Source organism: Passer domesticus, chromosome 3 (assembly GCF_036417665.1).
Source record: "Passer domesticus isolate bPasDom1 chromosome 3, bPasDom1.hap1, whole genome shotgun sequence".
Classification (NCBI taxonomy): Eukaryota; Metazoa; Chordata; class Aves; order Passeriformes; family Passeridae; genus Passer; species Passer domesticus.
The window spans coordinates 98051393-98069707 of NC_087476.1; the positions used below are offsets into that span (position 1 = coordinate 98051393).

General features: G+C 34.1%; 1 protein-coding gene across 4 annotated transcripts in view; it reads right to left on the bottom strand.

The window, feature by feature from the left end:
* Positions 1–18142, bottom strand: part of DNAH8 (dynein axonemal heavy chain 8) — a 115550-nt gene extending 97408 nt beyond the window's left edge. For 3 of the 4 annotated variants that reach the window (XM_064414560.1, XM_064414559.1, XM_064414557.1), the window contains exons 1-15: positions 17855–17891; positions 16490–16683; positions 15736–15870; positions 13412–13496; positions 12421–12569; positions 10917–11106; positions 10391–10554; positions 9234–9410; positions 8748–8861; positions 5860–5967; positions 3785–3886; positions 2359–2505; positions 1253–1450; positions 648–724; positions 106–205 (exon numbers count right to left, since the gene is read on the bottom strand). In XM_064414560.1, coding sequence (XP_064270630.1) covers positions 106–205; positions 648–724; positions 1253–1450; positions 2359–2505; positions 3785–3886; positions 5860–5967; positions 8748–8861; positions 9234–9410; positions 10391–10554; positions 10917–11106; positions 12421–12569; positions 13412–13496; positions 15736–15870; positions 16490–16683; positions 17855–17876 — 1962 coding nt within the window. In that variant the 5' untranslated portion in view covers positions 17877–17891. Of the gene's footprint in view, positions 1–105; positions 206–647; positions 725–1252; positions 1451–2358; positions 2506–3784; positions 3887–5859; positions 5968–8747; positions 8862–9233; positions 9411–10390; positions 10555–10916; positions 11107–12420; positions 12570–13411; positions 13497–15735; positions 15871–16489; positions 16684–17854; positions 17892–18084 lie in introns of those variants that run through there. The other variant, XM_064414558.1, reaches the window with a different exon arrangement.
* Between the last annotated feature and the right edge of the window lie 173 nt (positions 18143–18315).

The following is an 18315-nucleotide window of genomic DNA, read 5'->3' on the forward strand; positions in this document are numbered from 1 at the left end:
ATTAGGAGTAAATTAGTGAAAGAGGCAGAAAAAAAATGTTTTTATTAAAATGCTTGCTCCTGTTTTAACATGATGTTTACAACTTACTGGAAAGAAATTAAATACCTTTTTAGTAGCTTCGAGTTCTGCTACATAATGTTGAAGAATACAACTAACTGTATGTGCAGTTTCTTCTTGAAGGCATGGCATATTCAGACTTTGAAACCTGTATTAAAAATTGGTACCCAAAATGACATTTCTAAAATAATAACTGTTGTAATTTATTTTGGGACATATAAACATTACATAAAGTGAAATAAGAAAAATCTAGGAAATTATTTTGAATCTGGAAAACTTTTTTCTTTGAGGAAGTTTAAACAAGTTGAAAATTTCTGCCCTGCTGGGTATTTTGGTAGTTATTGCTTAGTATGTTTTAGGCTTTTCCTTTAGTATCTTCTTGTGTATAAAAATATTCTAATGAAATTAAGAAAAATAATATATTGATTCCCATAAAAAAGAGAAAACATTTTAACATGATTATGGGCTTCAGAATATCAGTAATGAAAAATTCTCAGGCCCTTTGTTTTAAAATTTCCTGGGCTGTTTAAATTGTGCTAATCAGTAATTTCAAGTTACTTTAAAATATTTTAAAACATAGGTGGCAATACCTTTGAAGTAACTGAAGTGAATTCTGTGAAGACAAAATTTTCCGAAAACAGGTACGCATAAAATTCTGTAGCTGTGTCTAAAGAATACATAATTCAGTGTGGGTTTTCAGGTCAGAGAATAGTACTTTGACAATATTTTCTTAACATAGCAGCACTTGAAATTGTTATTTAAAGCACACTTACAGCACAAAATAGCAGCATTAATCAGGCCATGCTTAATATAATAATTAAATAGCTAGTTTCAGTCAAATAATCTCTAAAAAGTCATACAATTCAATGAAATAAACAAATTAGTTGCAAATTTATTCTACCCAAAATCTGACCACATTTCTTCAGGCTGAAAAATTACTTTCACATAGAAAATTCTCTCAGGTCTCACAATTTTTGTCATTTTGGCCACAGAGTGAAAATCATCCTTGAGCACTGGTTGTTATATTTTACACCTTTCTTTGAAAGGAGAAGGAATGGAAAAAGCCTCCCTCCAGACAAACACAAACTCCATGCTGTTTGAAATAACAATGTAGCCTATTCACAATCCAAAGTCTCACTGACAAGCAGTTCCATAGATTCCTTCCCAAGTTATAATAAGTCAAAATATTACTTACCTCTAAACGTTCAACTTCTGACTTGAATTTCACAAAATCCACATCAAATTCTGTTACATGTGGATCAAGGGTGTCATATGGTTTCTTTTGAAAAATGTGGTAGATATTTTTGAATTTTACTGCCATAAGATCTAGACCTTCAATTGCACAATGAGTTAGTGCATTAAAATTCTGTTCTACGGCTATCATCTCCATTATCTGAAATAAAGATATTATATTCATGCTCATAATGAATTCTTTGTTATTTTCTCTATAAGCTAAAACCTAAGCAAAATAAAATATTCAACAACCACTCCTCTAGCTACTGCATTGTTTCTGAGTCAAGTAGCTTCAATACTTGAAACATGGTTAATTCAGTTTTCAACATCAGTTATCACCACAACTCAACACAAATGAAAAAAATCTGTGTTTTTCTCACTGATAAAGAGGGTTTTTTATGTTTTACTGCTAGATCCAATAGGATAATATGGAAAAAGAGTTAAAACATGGCATGCTTATGACAAAAAGATATATCAAAAAATAAAAAAGCCCAACCCTACAGATTAGTATGCATATTGAGTGATGAAAAAGTACACCAAAGACTCACAGAATTCTTACCTTGTGATGATTATCATTTTATCCCTTGTCTGACCTTATTCTGTACCAAGAAGCATCTATTACCTTTTCCACTCAAGAATGTTAGTTTAAAATTCCTTCACTGCATTAGTAAGCTAAATGTTAAGATAACACCAAGCAGCAGAATCATCTGAAGAATTGTGCTTGGCAGTAAACATGAGTTTTTAATGTGATTAAAAAAAAAAAAAGTGTTTTATTTTTCACATAATTTTAAGCCTCTTAAAATAATTATCTGAGTCTAGATCAATCAGGCTATTTCTCTCCATACTAAAAGAGATAAATTGACACATTGAGAAGGCAATTGTGAGGCAATATCGTCAATCATTGGGATGACTTAATCTGTGGAAGTGCCTAAATTCTTTCAATAGAGAGTTATAGCCTCCTTTAAAAGATGATTAAGAGAATGTATGCTGGCAAGCATCCATTTTGTAAACTGTTCTTTGGAGAAACGCTTCTTCTTTACAAGTAACAACAGCACCCAATATACTCACTTTTTCCAATCTCCTACAAAAAGCTTCAGATTTTCCAAAAATGTACACTTCTGATACTTCCAATGGCTTTCCTCCTAGATTTTCCAAAGTCTCTTGCCTAGCTTCATGGAAGCATTTCTGATATTCTCTCAAGAGATGTATGCATTCCTAAAAAGTGAAGGAATAAATACCATATTCATTATGCTATGCTTATGAGTACTCAAACCTATTGACATTCCAAAGCTATTAGTTATCAGTTAATCTGGTTTCAGCCAAAAGGCAACAACAACTTAAACACAGCGGTTTTTTTCAGTATCTGAAGAAAGTGTTTGCAACATATGAACGAACATACAGCAGAAGAGCACAGTGAACCAGAGAGTGGTGGTGAATGGTGATGCATCCAGTTGGTAGCCAGTCACTACTGGTGCCCCCAAGGATCAGTGCTGGGCCCAGTCTTCTTTAATATCTTCACTGATGATCTGGATAAGTGGACTGAGCCCACCATCAGCTGATTTGCAGATGTGGGTGTCAGTGTCGATCTGCTGGAGGGTAGGAGGGCTCTGCAGAGGGACCTGGACAGGCTGGATAAATGGGCTGAATCCAGCAATTTGGTGTTTAACAAGACCAAATGCTGTGTCTTGCACTTTGGTCACAAAAACCCCCTGCAGCACTACAGGCTGGGGACAGTGGCCAGGCAGAAAGGGACCTGGGGGTACTGGTTGATGGCAGACTGAACACAAGCCAGCAGTGTGCTCACATGGCCAAGAAGGCCAGCGGCATCCTGGCCTCTATGAACAATAGTGTGGTCAGCAGGACTAGGGAAGTGATTCTTCCTCTGTATTCTATGCCTTTTGGGGAAGATAGGAACTCAGTAAATGAGGTCCAGAAAAAGAGAAGGTGGAAACGAAGTAGACATTGGCAACCAGTATTCCCACAGCTGCACATATTTTGCCATAGCAAATTGCATTCGCTTAATTTGTTCTTAATAGGTCACCATCAGATGAAGAAGAGGAAGACTATCTTAACACTGACTTTTCATGTTATGCCAATGAAATCTTGTATGGAAAGGAACCACTGTTACAAAGTCAGGGTCTATTCAAACACCAGATTTTCCAGGGTAGAGGAAGATGGTACCATATCAGAGCTATACCCTCCTCCATAGCCCCTCTTCCTCAAGATGGAAAAATGTGCAATATTAATTCCCTGGTTGCACATAAAGCAAAGATGCCAATTCCAAGGTCCGTGAGAGACCACACTGATAACGATGAAGCTATTGTAATTACAATAATGCCCATGGGCTACAAGTTGGGAAAATATTCAAAGCATCATTAAATAAAAAAGCGAAGAGGTGTGAAGCACTTGATACATATTGATGTGGACTTCCTTATGATATCAATAGGTAATCAATAGGTTTGACATGTAAATAATAAAATGCCAAAATACAAACATTGATTTTTCCAATGACTACTGGTGTCTCCTGATCCCAGACTCCATTCAAGCCAGCATCTGTAATGTATGCTTTACATGATGTGACCATTTGGTTTGTAACCTAGGACAGACAAATGAAAAAAGTTTAACAGTAATGTGACGCTTGACAGTAAACTTTCCTGTTTTACAAAATCTAATAAAATTCTCATATACATGTGTCAATACTATCAGATTTTGAATTCACTTGTGGAAATAATAGTGGCTAAAAAATATGTGCAATATATACAACAAACACCCTATAAAAACTCTGAGAACACTCCCAGAAGTATATGCAGGTCCCAGGACATATTTGTAATATGTCAGCAATACATAAACACAGAATGTCATCAATGAAAATTCAAGAACAAAAAGAATTTATTGAATTCCAACTATTCTTCACTTACATTGTTGTCTTTACACTTGCAGCACTTATTTAAGGACTGCTCTTAAAGAATTTTGTATCCCAGCAGTATTTCCTGTGGCTATAAAAAGGAAAAAAAATTCTACTTCTCAACAACAAAAATCCTAAGTTAGTAATGACAGAAGCGGAGAGAGGAGTATGTGCAAATACAGAAGACATACTACAGGTAGACAATTTTTGTGTTTATTAAATAATATAAACAATTCAAAACAATTCTCTTGATGGTGTTGTTTGGGTTTTGCCTTTTTTCTTTTATATGTCCTCTGTATTCTTTGCACATATATTTGTAACTCTGTCATGTATTGTATCAGTAGCTGGTTTTTCCAGTGCTTTTCCATGGCCTTTCCCATGGCAGAAAGACAAAACAAATTCCAGCGCTCCAAGCCCTGGGACGTACAAGGCCCCAGCGCTATCTTGGTTCTACCAGGGAACCAAAGCTGAGAACTCTTTGAGATGCATTCTCATGGACAAAGCACAGCTAGTGCTGAAAGGGGGACTCCAGAGAAGGGGCTTGACCTGGAGGAAAATTGCAACACCATTTGTACTCCTAATTGGTGCTTTTTATCAATTATGCTAATTTCCTAAAACCTACAAATGTGTACTCATCCTTGCAGGGGTGGGCTATTGCGGACATTTTTCCATAACTGCCTCTGACACCTTCATTAAAGATCCTCTTTTATATTACCTCCTTCTTAAAATTATCTTGAGTTTCATTTCCAGGCTGGGAAAAAGGCAACACTGACATGAGGGTACTGTAAAGCACATCTTAAGTACCCCTAGCTGAAAAAAGCCTGGAAACTGCCATACCAAAGGCAGCCTCAAACTTTAAGAATATTAGTGATGAAGTTGGACATAGGACGTCTAGTGTCACTTCTGATGATCATTAAGTGGAAACAAACAGTAAATAGGGACCTTAAACCCTATTAAAATACAGATGTTTCCTTGCTATTTCAAGCATAGCTTCATATAACCAGATTGTTATTAGCCTCTGTAGTGAAATACGCACTTAAACCTTTAAATACCCTTAAACCATTAAATAATTAAATAATTAAACCATTAAATAAAAATAATGGTTTAAGTAAATAATTTAAACCATTAAATAATAGACAGTAGCAAAAGTCAATATACAAATGTAAAAAGAACCATTATATGACAGGTAATATTTACATAATGTGATATATAGAAAATAGCCACAGCCATTAATAGATACAGATTCAAAAGAGCACATACTTCTAAATATCCTAGTTCAAATTAAAATGTAACAAAATTTTATGCTGAACCCTGTGGTATAAAGAAACAAAAAATGTGTGTCTGTGTAATGAGGGTGTACTGTGAATTTCCCCTGAATGCTTACTGCAGGTGTGTGGTTTAGTTAGGAAGGATTTCTTTGCTATAAAATCATTGTACAAAATGTACAATGGATTCTGCAAAAGACATTGGTATAAACACATAACCAGTTTTAATTTTCTCTTTAAGGAGGGAAAGTTTATTATCTGAAATTCAATTAACTTTTCAAGTATGACTTGCTTTGGAAAACAGGAATGTATTATCTTTCTCATTTTTTGGAGGAACAGCCTAGTCAGATTGATGGCCATCTGCCATTAGGTCATCCAAGCTGAGAAAAAAATACTTACCTTTATAAGTAATGATGTAATTCTCTCAGAAGTATTGTAATATTTTGAAACACGGTGAATCATTTGTACAGTCTTTATCAAGTATGGTAATCCCCGTGTCATTAATACCTCAAAGCAGAGTTTCAAGAAAAAAAATTACTTCATATTCCTAGCAACTATATTTCCATTCTATTGTCAACTTCTAAATTACGTATTTCCCTAAGTCACATGAATCAATCTTTAAAATGTCAAGGCATCTTACCAAAAGTTTTCTTATTAAAAACAACTAACCATGCTCAATAAGATTTCAAACATCAACTAACAAGAACAATAAATGGCTAAGTTTGATCATTGGCTAAGAAATCAGATTAAAGACTTTACAAGATAAAATAATTTTAATATTCTATTTTGATGAACAAAACTGAACATTGATTCAAAATGTAAAGGTTCCGTTTTTTGGTGCAATTGGAAGTATTTTTCTGACAGCACTTTTCTGTGCTGGATGTTTTCGTTTTCCTTCAGGTAAGGCTGCTAATGTACTTTCATTGTGATAACAATCTTAATATAAAATGTTTCATTTAGACACTTCAGAAATCTCATTAATTAATTGTCACAATGTTAGTTTCATTAACAAATGCCTAATTCTTTCAAGCATCACATCAAACATCTAAATCTTTCACATATTTTCTGAAATCAATTTTCATATTGTTAAAATCATACTGTGTCATTACAAATACTCAGTAGCTTAAACACTTCCAAAGTATTTTGGCGGGAAAAAAAAAAAAGAAAAAGATAAAACATTATAATTCATTAACATTATCAGGGATAATGTAGATATCAGGGATAATGAGATATCAGGGATATCTCCTAAAATATCTCCTAAAATATCAGGGATATCTCCTAAAATGTTTCATTTAGACACTTCAGAAATCTCATTAATTAATTGTCACAATGTTAGTTTCATTAACAAATGCCTAATTCTTTCAAGCATCACATCAAACATCTAAATCTTTCACATATTTTCTGAAATCAATTTTCATATTGTTAAAATCATACTGTGTCATTACAAATACTCAGTAGCTTAAACACTTCCAAAGTATTTTGGCGGGAAAAAAAAAAAAGAAAAAGATAAAACATTATAATTCATTAACATTATCAGGGAGTTGTCAAAGTTACAATTCAGAACATCAAGAAAGTAATTTTGACTGTCACCCTTCAATGGAGAAGCCAAGCTCCAGTAATTAAATTTGAGTTGCAAACTCAAACTCCTACTGTGAATAGACATAGAAGGCATTTGCATTTAGCAAGAATGTGAAATAAATGCTATATAGTACAAAACAACCATCTGTGTCCATATTGTTCATCACCAATACCACTCCTGAAATGGAATCAAGAGATTCTGGGTCTACAGGTTTTCTTTTTCAACCCTTGACAAAAAATAAAACCCTGAATATTGGACTGTGTCTAAATTTCCCTTATTCAGAGCTTCAAGTTAAATGCTCAGTCTGAATTGTCATATATTAACTTACTTCAGCACAAATGTCACTGTGTGATACTGCATACACTAAATGCACTAAATACAATAATATTTTATGCACACACCAAATATTACCATAAATCCACATGTATGCCGTTCCTTATTCACTAATATATAAAAGAGTTGTCCATACCAGATACTAAATGCAACTCTGCAAAGAATGAAGGTCTGTTTAAAAGAAGATATATTTAGCTTGGAAATCATTGTTTTTAAGCTGAATATCATAGAAAGTTCTACCTAAATTAAGTTGATCTCAGGAACACAATTTAACAGAAAAATCACATGTATCCAAATTGTTCCAGACTAAACAAAGAACTCTAATTAACCATCCTGTATTAGTAAAATTATGAACTCTTCAACGGGTTTGCACCCACTAATGTCTGTCTTTGTTTGTGATACAAATAATTTTCTCTTCATAACACCCATGGATATAGTTCATCACTATGGCCTGGTACCTGGCACCCTTTAGTTGTACCTTGAAGAGCTGAAGATAAACAGCTTAGTGACACTGCTTATCATACTTGCCTCTTATACTATTCCATTCAATATGAGCTCTATGTCATACCAAAGTCCTTTTCCTTGCCCTCAGTTACAACTTTGTAGTAGGATCCTAAGCTGCCAGAGATTCAAGAGAAATGCAACACTTCCTGACAGAGGGCTGGAGGCATATAGGACCAAAACATGAAGGACTCAAAACCAATGAAGAATGAGCACTATTTTTCTAGGGTATTTACTCCTTTCATCCTATTCTGCAACAATCATTAGGCAAATACACCTTTATAATAATTCATAGTTATTATACCAAATAACTAATATCTTGAACTGCCACTGAATGGTGTACCTGGATAACAAATTGTCTAAATTCTGACTGGCAGGTACTTCTGCAAACAGAAGCAAATAATAATGTACTCTATATTAAAAAAACGTTTTGCCCATTTAGGACCTTGTAAGGTTTTATTATTTTCTATATAACTGAAATGTTGGTACTTTGGGTACAGTTATGTGATCGTTGACACATATGGCATTTTCAGGGGAAGACATAATTTGGAGATTTTCGTATTATGAAATATGTAGCTGGTTTAATTGCATTTAAAAATAACACCAGCAGCAGGACTAACTTATTAGACAATCATATGTATTTATGTTTATTTACTAAATACATATTTCAAATACTATATTTATGAAATATATAATAAAATAATGCTTCAACATTTAGCTTGAGAAGCTTTTAGAAAAAAATCAGGAAAACTAGAAATGTAAATTAGAAAAAAATACTTTAAAGTAAATATAAGGAAGACAAACTTTATTTTGCTCTGGAATTTATATGTAAATACCTAAACTATGCATAAAGAATGGTGAAAAGCATACTTACAACATCAGTGGTATAAAGGGGCTGACAAACTTTTTCAAGTGTCCTTAGGTATCTCACATTATCCTTCGATTCATTTGCTGCATCTGTGATTTTGCCATCTAATTCTTGCCACGACTAGTGGGAAAAGAGTACTGTGAACAACTTCATACATAGTGAACTTTGTACATAGTGAACTATTTCTTTAACTTGCACTCACTCTCCAGAAGTAAACTTTGGTAAAAGACTTTTAAAGAGGCATTGACAAAGCAGACAATAAAAGTTAATTTATTGTATTTATTACACATATAATGTATTTTATGTTCACTTTTGGCTGCATCCCTGAAATGTCTTGTTCTTTGTCTGGACAGATGCAGCACACCAGCAACACATCTAAATTTTCCCCTTCTAATCCTCCTTGGCAAATCTCTCTTAGATTAAATAAAAACAAACAAAGAAACAATAACCTTTATAGTAAAAAAAAAGCATAAAAAAGAAAAAAAATATTACCTTTAGTATTTTAGAGTGTGCAACTTTCAGAACATTGACAACAGCTTTGCAGTTTTGTCCTTTGATCTGTTCGATAATAAAGTTCAGTTTAGCAGACATGTATTTCCAGTTCTCCAATTCCATCAGTGGACCTGAATCCTTAGCTTCTCTCCTTAGCTGTTTGCTCTCAATCAGGACCTGCAACCCAATTGGAAAAAAAAAAAAAATCAAATGTCTACTACAGCAAATAGACAAGTCATTATAGAGAAGAAACACTCTTGAGAAACTCACTTAGAAAGGAACAAGCTTGCAGTTACTGACACATGAAAATTATTCCCATTTGGAAAAGCTTTCTAAGTCTGAATTGCACTTAATTATATTCTCGAACTGAAATTAAGGCAATTAATATATATGTTCAATTGCTGTCATACCCTGGGTGAATATCAGAATATACAGATAAGCCCTTAATCAGAATCTGTGGATTGAAATGCACCAAATGTAATTTCACTTGTCCAGAACTTCAAGAATAAGTTTAATAAAAGTATTAGATATCAGTCATAAATGTATCCATTTGTATGTTGATAAATGTGCAGTCAGCTCTTTTTACATGTCTTTGACATTTTTATTCTTGTAGCGAAACACACTAACTATAGTATGCCTTCTAAGGAGAGTATGTCCCTGCCTACACAGATTCATATTTTGATGAAGGATTCTCTCTTTTTCATGGAAGTCTCAGACACTAGCATCTTGGATAACTGAGACCTTACCATGCAAGACTTACACAGGATAAAATATGCCCTGCTGGTCCTGCTCAAAAACATTGTTAAGAGCAGTACTTCCCACCACAAGTGGCAGCAGAAACTTAACAGGTAATGTACAACTAGGTATGCTCTATACATATACATACGTGGTCCTCATCAGTGTTATTAGTCCTGCAACTCTCTGTTATCTTCTTACTATTTGTGAATTAAGTGTTCAGAAACTCTTATTCTCCCTAGACTGTAAATTCCTAGGCATAAGGACTATCCACTTCCCTTGTGCATAGAAGCAGAGCGCTTCTCTTAATTTGGGTGAAGATGCAGCTGAAGCCTTTGGCAAACTTCAGGCAAATCTCACATATAATTTATAAATATCCATCCATATTCATGCTGAATTGATGCATTAAAACAGCAACTTACATGTTCAATTTGTTTATACCATATCATAAGTACTTCCTCTAGCTGGTTAACTGTGTCATAATTGTCAGCAGCTGCAGTTATTTTATCAAAGGTCTGGAGTTCAGAAAAATTAATGTGATCTATTTTTTTCAACTCAACTGTTCCTTCAATGCATGCTGCAGCACCTGAGAAAAAGGCAAGTACAATACCAAACCAGTTAAGACTTTAAAATAAATTTCCACCAGTCAAAGCAATTTAAATTTGAAAATATACATCTGCAGTCAGGGTTTCTTTGATAGAATAGCAATTTACTGCACTCACATAAAGCAGAAATATCTGATTTTAAATGCAGTGATACTCGTTAAAAGCAATGTGTGACTATTTTCTTAAGAAAATAATCCACCCATGTATATATTATGCAAGTAATGGATAATTTTATTTTTCCTTGCAGAATGTGAAAAGTTCCTTATCTATGCACTATCACTACCTTTAAACAGAAATCCTTAAGCAGAATTCCTCTAGTTTGTTTCCTAAATGCAATGCTTACCTCCTAAAAATGAAATGTATTTCTTAATTGTTTCCACAAAATTCTGCTTGTCTTTTGTATCCTCTTTGGACTGACCTAAATCACCCCAATTACTTGTTTCAAGGATAGCAGGGAGAAAAACCTTTTCTATTACATCTTTAATACCAGGTAGGAGTCCATCAGTGGCATCCAAAACACCAAAGGAAATTTCCTGCAGTGTAAAAATATTATTGTTATCAAAGCAGCAGCTTACACTAGAAACAGTATTATAAGTTCTACGTATTTTTATAAAAGCACTCCAATATGCCAAACAAAACTTTAAGGAGAGAAAATCATTATATAACATACCTACATTGTGCCCATAAGATAGTACTTTCAATAAAAAAAGAAGTCAACAATTATTTAATACAGTTTAAAAAAGCTGTCTAGTTATGTTTTTGTTACATCAGTCTATCACACAAAGTTTGGAAATTCTGAAATGGTAGAAAAATGCCCTCACCCACAATTAGGGACTAATTCATTAATTGCAAATAGGAAAAAACTCTCTGAATGTCCTTATCTGAAATTATATAAGAAGCAATTATCTGATTAAATATATATTATTTTGAATCAAGTTACTTTTTTCCTACTCTCCAAAACAAAACTTTAGAAGGTCTGACTATTTCTAATATTCCAGTATTTAAAATGTCCTTAAAATAAGCAAGTATTAACATACATCATGTAACAAACTTAGAATATAAATTTCCTTTCCTTATCCCTTCAGCATTTGGAATTAATTGGGAAGGTATTTGATGCAAAAGTGATATTTATGACCAATACTGAGGCCCTTGAAAAAGACAGAACTTGTATCATAATTTTGATAGTGTTTATTCTCCTTCACCTCCTTGGGTCTCAAAAGGAATGGAATATTTTAATATAAAATATAAAGCATGTAAAATAATAATGGATTTTCTGTCTGAAGAATTTGAAATAATACTAATTACAAGATACATATGTGAAACTATTTGTTATCAATTTACAGTCCCTTAAGCACTGCCCAAATGCTAAGACATGTAGCTATGAACAGTAATGAAGCCCACACTTATATAAGAATTTGTCTTGTAAAGCAGAAAATCACACGCCACATAATTTGCACAGGGTAAATGTTAATTTTGTATTTTATTTATCAAAGCACATTAAAAGGTACAGGTAAACTTTTTGTCTCCTGGTATTTGCAATAAAGTCTTCTCAGTGTTTCCTTGTAGCTTAGGGGTTTTGATCACAATTAAAATATACTTAACAACTTTGACCATTTGAAAAATATCAAGGAGAATGAGAAATTAATGTTTATTTCTTTAACAAGAACCCTGTAAGACACTAAATTCACAAGTATTTGATGAGGTGATACAGCTATTTGTTGTTTACCCAAAATGGAGAGCAAAAAAGTTACCACTAATTTTAGTTATGTGACAACTGTGAAAAAAATAATGAAACAAAAAATAGCTGCTTTTAAAGTTTTTAGTTGTTAAAATAAATGAGAGAGTACCTCATGTATAGTTTTATCATTTATGGATGTGTCATTCTTATAGCGAATGAAATAGAAGCATAGTCCCATGATTTTGTCCGGTGTCTTCTCCAAATAAAATTGAAAAATTTTATTTCCTTGTTCAACATCTGGAATTACCCGACCACACTCTGAAAAGGAATTTCATAGGTATGACTCTATTTTAAAATGAGGGTATTATAAAATGCTTAAAATCAATATAAGGAAATAAAATTGAACATATAAATAATTTATTTTCTTCTTTTATCAGAAAACAAAAACCACTATCATTTCTAACTGTAATTAATTACACTATTACAAAACTACACTAAACATATAACATGTATCTTACAAACCTATTTGGGTGCATTGTAATGCACTGAAAAGGGAATTTGCTCAGGCCCATAGTTCTGAAACAATTTGCTGGTGACTAAGATACTTTATTTTCATTTATCCTACCATAAAAGATGTCAGGTCTAAGTGAGAAAAGAGAGACTTTGAGATGGCCTCAGGTCCTCTGCGGATATATTCCTATGCAATTTGATAGCTCAATATAAATAAGTAACAGAACAATATTTGCAGTAATTAGTGAATCATTAGTGATGTCAGATATTACATTCTAATTCTCTACCACACGTGAAATGTGAAAAATTTCAAATATTTATAATAAATGAAAATTCAGAGACAGATTTTATGGAAGTGCTTTCTAATGAACTCTGGGAAAAACTCACGTATGAAAAAGTCACAACCAATTCAGTACTTCAAAATAACACTTTATAGTCTTTCTTCCAGGAATGGCTAAAATTGAGATTTTGTTTTTCCTAAACAATTTGACTTGAAGCAAGCATTTAAAATACAAATTTTCAGTCCTCAGAGCAAAAGCTTAAAAAATTCTGAACAAGCAAAAGCAGATTTTATTCTGAGAAACCTCAGACTAAATGAACAATAGAATGCACTGTTACATGTGCTTGTATTATTATTCCTAAACATTTACCTATTCCTCGTGGATCTCCTTCTTGATAAAAAATTTTCAGTGATTTTCTTCCTCCCTTGGCAAAAAAGGAATCAAAGGCATCGAACTGTTAAATCAAAGAGTGAATATGTGTTACTCAAAATATTTTTATGTGCCTTTAAGAAGTGCAAAACTAATTTGACCATGCTACTGTTTAAAGTTTTGTTGACACTGCTTATCCCCAAATGTTTATCCCCAGTGTTTATCCCCAAATATTGTGAGAAGATAGGAAGTGTCCAGCTGAAGGACTCAGCCATGGTAGTGGTTTCTTCCTCATAAAAAATAAAAAAGGTCGTAAGTTTAGCAAGCATGTGTGGAAATGCATCACCTGTTCAGGATACAAAGGATACACTTCTAGCTGTGGTATATTTCTTACGAACATGGTTTTTTCCCCCAAATAAACAAATATTAAAGCTGAATCAGAACAGTGATGGGAAAATGAGTGACACCCAGGTTGATGGAACTTAAAAGCCACTCTTGTGAGAAGATATTGCATGAAAATAAAAGAAGTAAAAGCAAGACAGCTCTAGAAGAGCATTTCATTTTTGTTAACAGCACTAGTGAATAATAAGGTTAAAGCAGAGAAAAATCCATTAAAAAGAGCCACCCGCAAAATAATGAAGGAAAAAATTGTCAAAGTGCTGAAATGCAGTGACAAAAAGCAGGAAAAAATTCACTACTACAAGAAGAACTCCAGCTTGTGAGGAAAAGGAGAACAAACAGTAACTTTGAGGCTAGTATGATTCTACACAGAAGGTAAGATGTGAACTGTTCCCACAGCTACTGATTCTGTAAAGAATCATTCTGCTGTTTGAAGTCCATGTGGTTCTCACACCCAATGTGAGAATATATACACAGGCTAGCACTTTAGAGGGCAAAACCTAACTCATGGCTATCAAATCATATGTTTATGGGAATTTATTAAATGACAATTTGGTGAGGGACAATGTTGACACAGCCCAAACAGCCTAAACTGTTTATAAATAAAGTAAAATTGGGAGCAGGAAAATATTCAATCACAATAATTTTTCAGGTGATCCTGGTGACAGCTAAAAAAACCCCCAATGCAACCAAACCCAAACAAAAATAAACAAACAGAAAAACCCAGACCAAAACCAAATACAAAAAAATCCCTCAAGAACCCAAAGTTTCTCAATTTCTCAAGTGCTGGGATTAGTCAAACTTGGTGTAGAACAGCAGTTTCACATTAAATCAGAATGATTTCAAACTATGTATCATTTAGGAAATGTAAAAAAGGGGCAATACTTTGCACACCTCTCTGTTGTGTAAGCAGGAAAAAACAAACAAATGAGGCTAAGTACATTTTATTATATAAAAATATCAATAAACAAATGAAATCCAAACACATTTGGATTAAGGCTAAATTTGGCTTTTAATTGTAAAACTCAAATTCTAAGAATTAACTTGTTTTATCAAAGGAGAGACTATCTGGCTGAGTTTTAAATGCTAAGTCAAATATCTCTTTACAGCAAAAGTAACATCAATCAGGTGCAACAACAGCCAAATAACAAAAATGTAATCAGGGAAGTTGATTGATTACAGGGAATCAGTGTCTTTTCACAACAGCCATACTGAGTTTTAATAATCTATTAAAAGTACAGTTTAACGGTTTCCTCCTGTTTGTTTAATCACTTTGAAACATCATGAAAGACAACACTAAACACACAAAAATAATGAAAGCTTTCAGAATTTCCACAGATTTGAGATCTATACACTCTGCAAACCCACTTAACCCAATCTTTTAAACATCCAAACATAAATAAAGCACTCAAAACTGAAATTTCTTAGTGGGTCTTTCAAATATTTCCATAATATTTAAAGGTGCAAGATTAATCTTCCTTCTTATCACTAACAACATGCCAATTTTCAAAATGCTCCCGTAAGTTACACTTTTGCACAATCCTATAATTTCATTGAGAACTTGCCTAACAAACAAAAGTGATCATAATTAGAAGATAATAAAGTCAGTCTGAGATGGATGAAACTGTTTGGAACTGGTAGATGTGAAAAGAAACCCTTCAATCAAAATAACAGCAGTATTTATATTTTTCTTGAGGTAAGAAAGATGAAAAAGCCACAATCAAAAATTGGGGATATTTGCAAATGTGCCGGGAAACTCAGCTGAAAGATTTAGTCAGGTATCGTTTTAGATGATTGTGTGCCTTAGTAATCACATTTTCTGACAGAAACAATCAAAATTATGGATAACACTTTCTATCAAAGGGGTAATCCGCTACATATTTTAAATTAAAATTTAAATAAACAGGCATACAGAACAGACTCACCGAAGGGACGTCCAATATCATTTCCTCCACAGTTGTTAAGTCTAAGCCTACACTGGCACTGAGAACTTCAAATATGTATTTATATGAAGCATTAACTTTTGCTCTTCGATCTTCTCTTGCTTTTTCATATTGAATCTAAAACATTAAGCAAGACTTTCAAGCTAAAAATAAATTAAGTGATCACAACAATTACCTTCTACTTAACTTGCAACTAATGCTGAAATCTACTGTCTTGTATTTACAGCTGCAAAATGCCCTAATTTTAGAAATATCTAAATTTTCAGAGGCTAAGAGAAGAACAAATTATTAAGTATTATTATAAGATGTGAAGTCAAATCTGAGGATATGTCAAGGAAAACAAACATTAAGAATATTACAGTCAGATTTTAAGATTTTTATGTGACATTAACTGGCTTCCTTGTTCACTATCAAAATTTCAATTTATTAAATTAATACAAAAAGGTTAAACAGCCATTTAAAAAAAAGTAGCTAGCGTGGGTAAATATTTGCAGGAACTAAGCTGAATACAGCTTTGCTTCTATGTAAATTATTCAGCTAGTATCTCCTGCTTCTGACTTCTATTACTTAAAAATGTTAAAATATTACAAACATGGGAAAAAATACTTTCTGCCAGAAATAATTTAGTAAAATAACTGAGTCTAAACAAAAATAAAATAAATAAATAAAAGATTTAAACTAATGATTAATATAAACTGAATTTAATATTCTGAGGAAAGAATCAGAAACTTATAACCTTTCTTGCTTTGTGACTTTGCACGCTCGGAACTCCACTAGGGCGGTAAATCTTAGAAAAACTTTGACTTCCAAAAGAACGAGACGAAGAGGAAAGGCTCCCTAATCGTTGAGCCGTTTGAGAAAATCTGGCTACTTCCTCTGCAGTAGCTGAACCTTTTTTAGAATTTTTTCGTACCCCTGCCATTCTAAAATCTGAAATTTGAAAAGAGAAGATCATGTTAATAACAATCCAGACATTTCAAGTCTACTTTTCGCAGAAGACGGGAGCATCACAAATCTGACTTTCCAGGTATATAAATTTAATAGCCTCATCAAATCTTCCAGTTCTTAAAATATCAGACATTATATACATTTTTATGATAGGTTACAAATGTCGAGATAAGGATCAAGATATTTTTATAAACAATTTTTCATACACATGAGTTTTGTGGAGTGAATCCATCTCTATAAAATAAATATGTTTTAAAATAAAAATAATTTCAGTGCATATCTGATTACTGAGAAATGGCTTCAAACAGAAATAACATATTTCATTGTGGTTTCTAAAATATATACCCAAATTCAGCAACTTAGAAAAGACTTGCATACACAGAAATTGCTATTCTGTTCAGTGTACAATTACAATAAGGATCAAGATAACTATCAAGAAATAGTTAATATGAGGCCTAAGAGCAGTCTCCTACTGCTGTAACAGTGTAATACACTCTCTTAGCCATTATTATCTGATTTGGGAAATGAAAACTCAAAGGGCAAGACATGAAAAGCAACACTTGAAAAGCAACACCTGGTTGTGCATTACTTGCTCCTTATTTTTGCCCATGTAATAGATGAAAAATTGGCTGAGGGTTTTAGGCATGCAATCACCTGCTACAGAAAGTGTTCATCTCTTTCTTGAAGCAAATGCACCACCAAAAAAAAAAAAGGCAAAAAAATTTAGGAAAGTCACGAAAAAAAAAGTGAAATGTAAATTAATTATATTTATTTATTTTTCTTCATGTTTCTATGACTGGCTTGGTCATCTACAAAGTTAGCAGTGGTACTTTCCTCCTTGATCATTCCACTCCAGTGGAATAGGTTGGATGCTCATTTCCCTGCCATTTAACTGGTTCGCTTTTAGCTGATACTTTCCCCTAAAGCACAAGATGAGAGTGCTGGGGTTCTCGCAGCTTTCTTTAAAAAACTCATAAAGGCTGCATTGTCCCTGGCTCTCCAAAACCTATATTCAAGATACCTGGCGGTCCAGGTGCGAGTCTCACACTTTCAAAAACCTGTGTGAGCTCCATCTGCCCCTCTCTCCCGACTGGAATAACAAACATGCTTTTATGTCAAAACCTCCTTTCCATCCCTCCAGGATGCTCCAAACCTTCTCTACAGGAACTGTTCATTCAAGGAAAGCAGGTCTGGCTTCCAGCATGTATCATCTTAGGGCTGAAGGAGAATGAGAGGGAAGAAGAAGTGGAGGGTTCCCGAGTATTGAGAATACAGCCGTGCGGCTCTCTTCTGAAAAGCTGAGCTGCCTTAGCCTGCACTTCAGCTTTGGCATGCAATTTGGGATGATGAGAGAGACAGACGCGGGCCAAGACCCTCACCGACCTGGCCGGAGCTGTGTCTCCTCACAGGGCCGGCTCCCCGAGCCCCCTCAGCGGGCGGAGCAGCGCCCGCCGCGGGCAGAGCGCTCCGGGTTCGGCGGCGCGGCCGGGCCGGTACCGGGAGCCCGTAACCGCTGCGGGCCGGGCTCGGGCCGGCGGCTCCAACGGCCCCGGCAGCCGCGGGGCTCCGAGGGCGCTGCGCACGGCCGGCCCAAATCCGGCCCTCAAAGCCCGA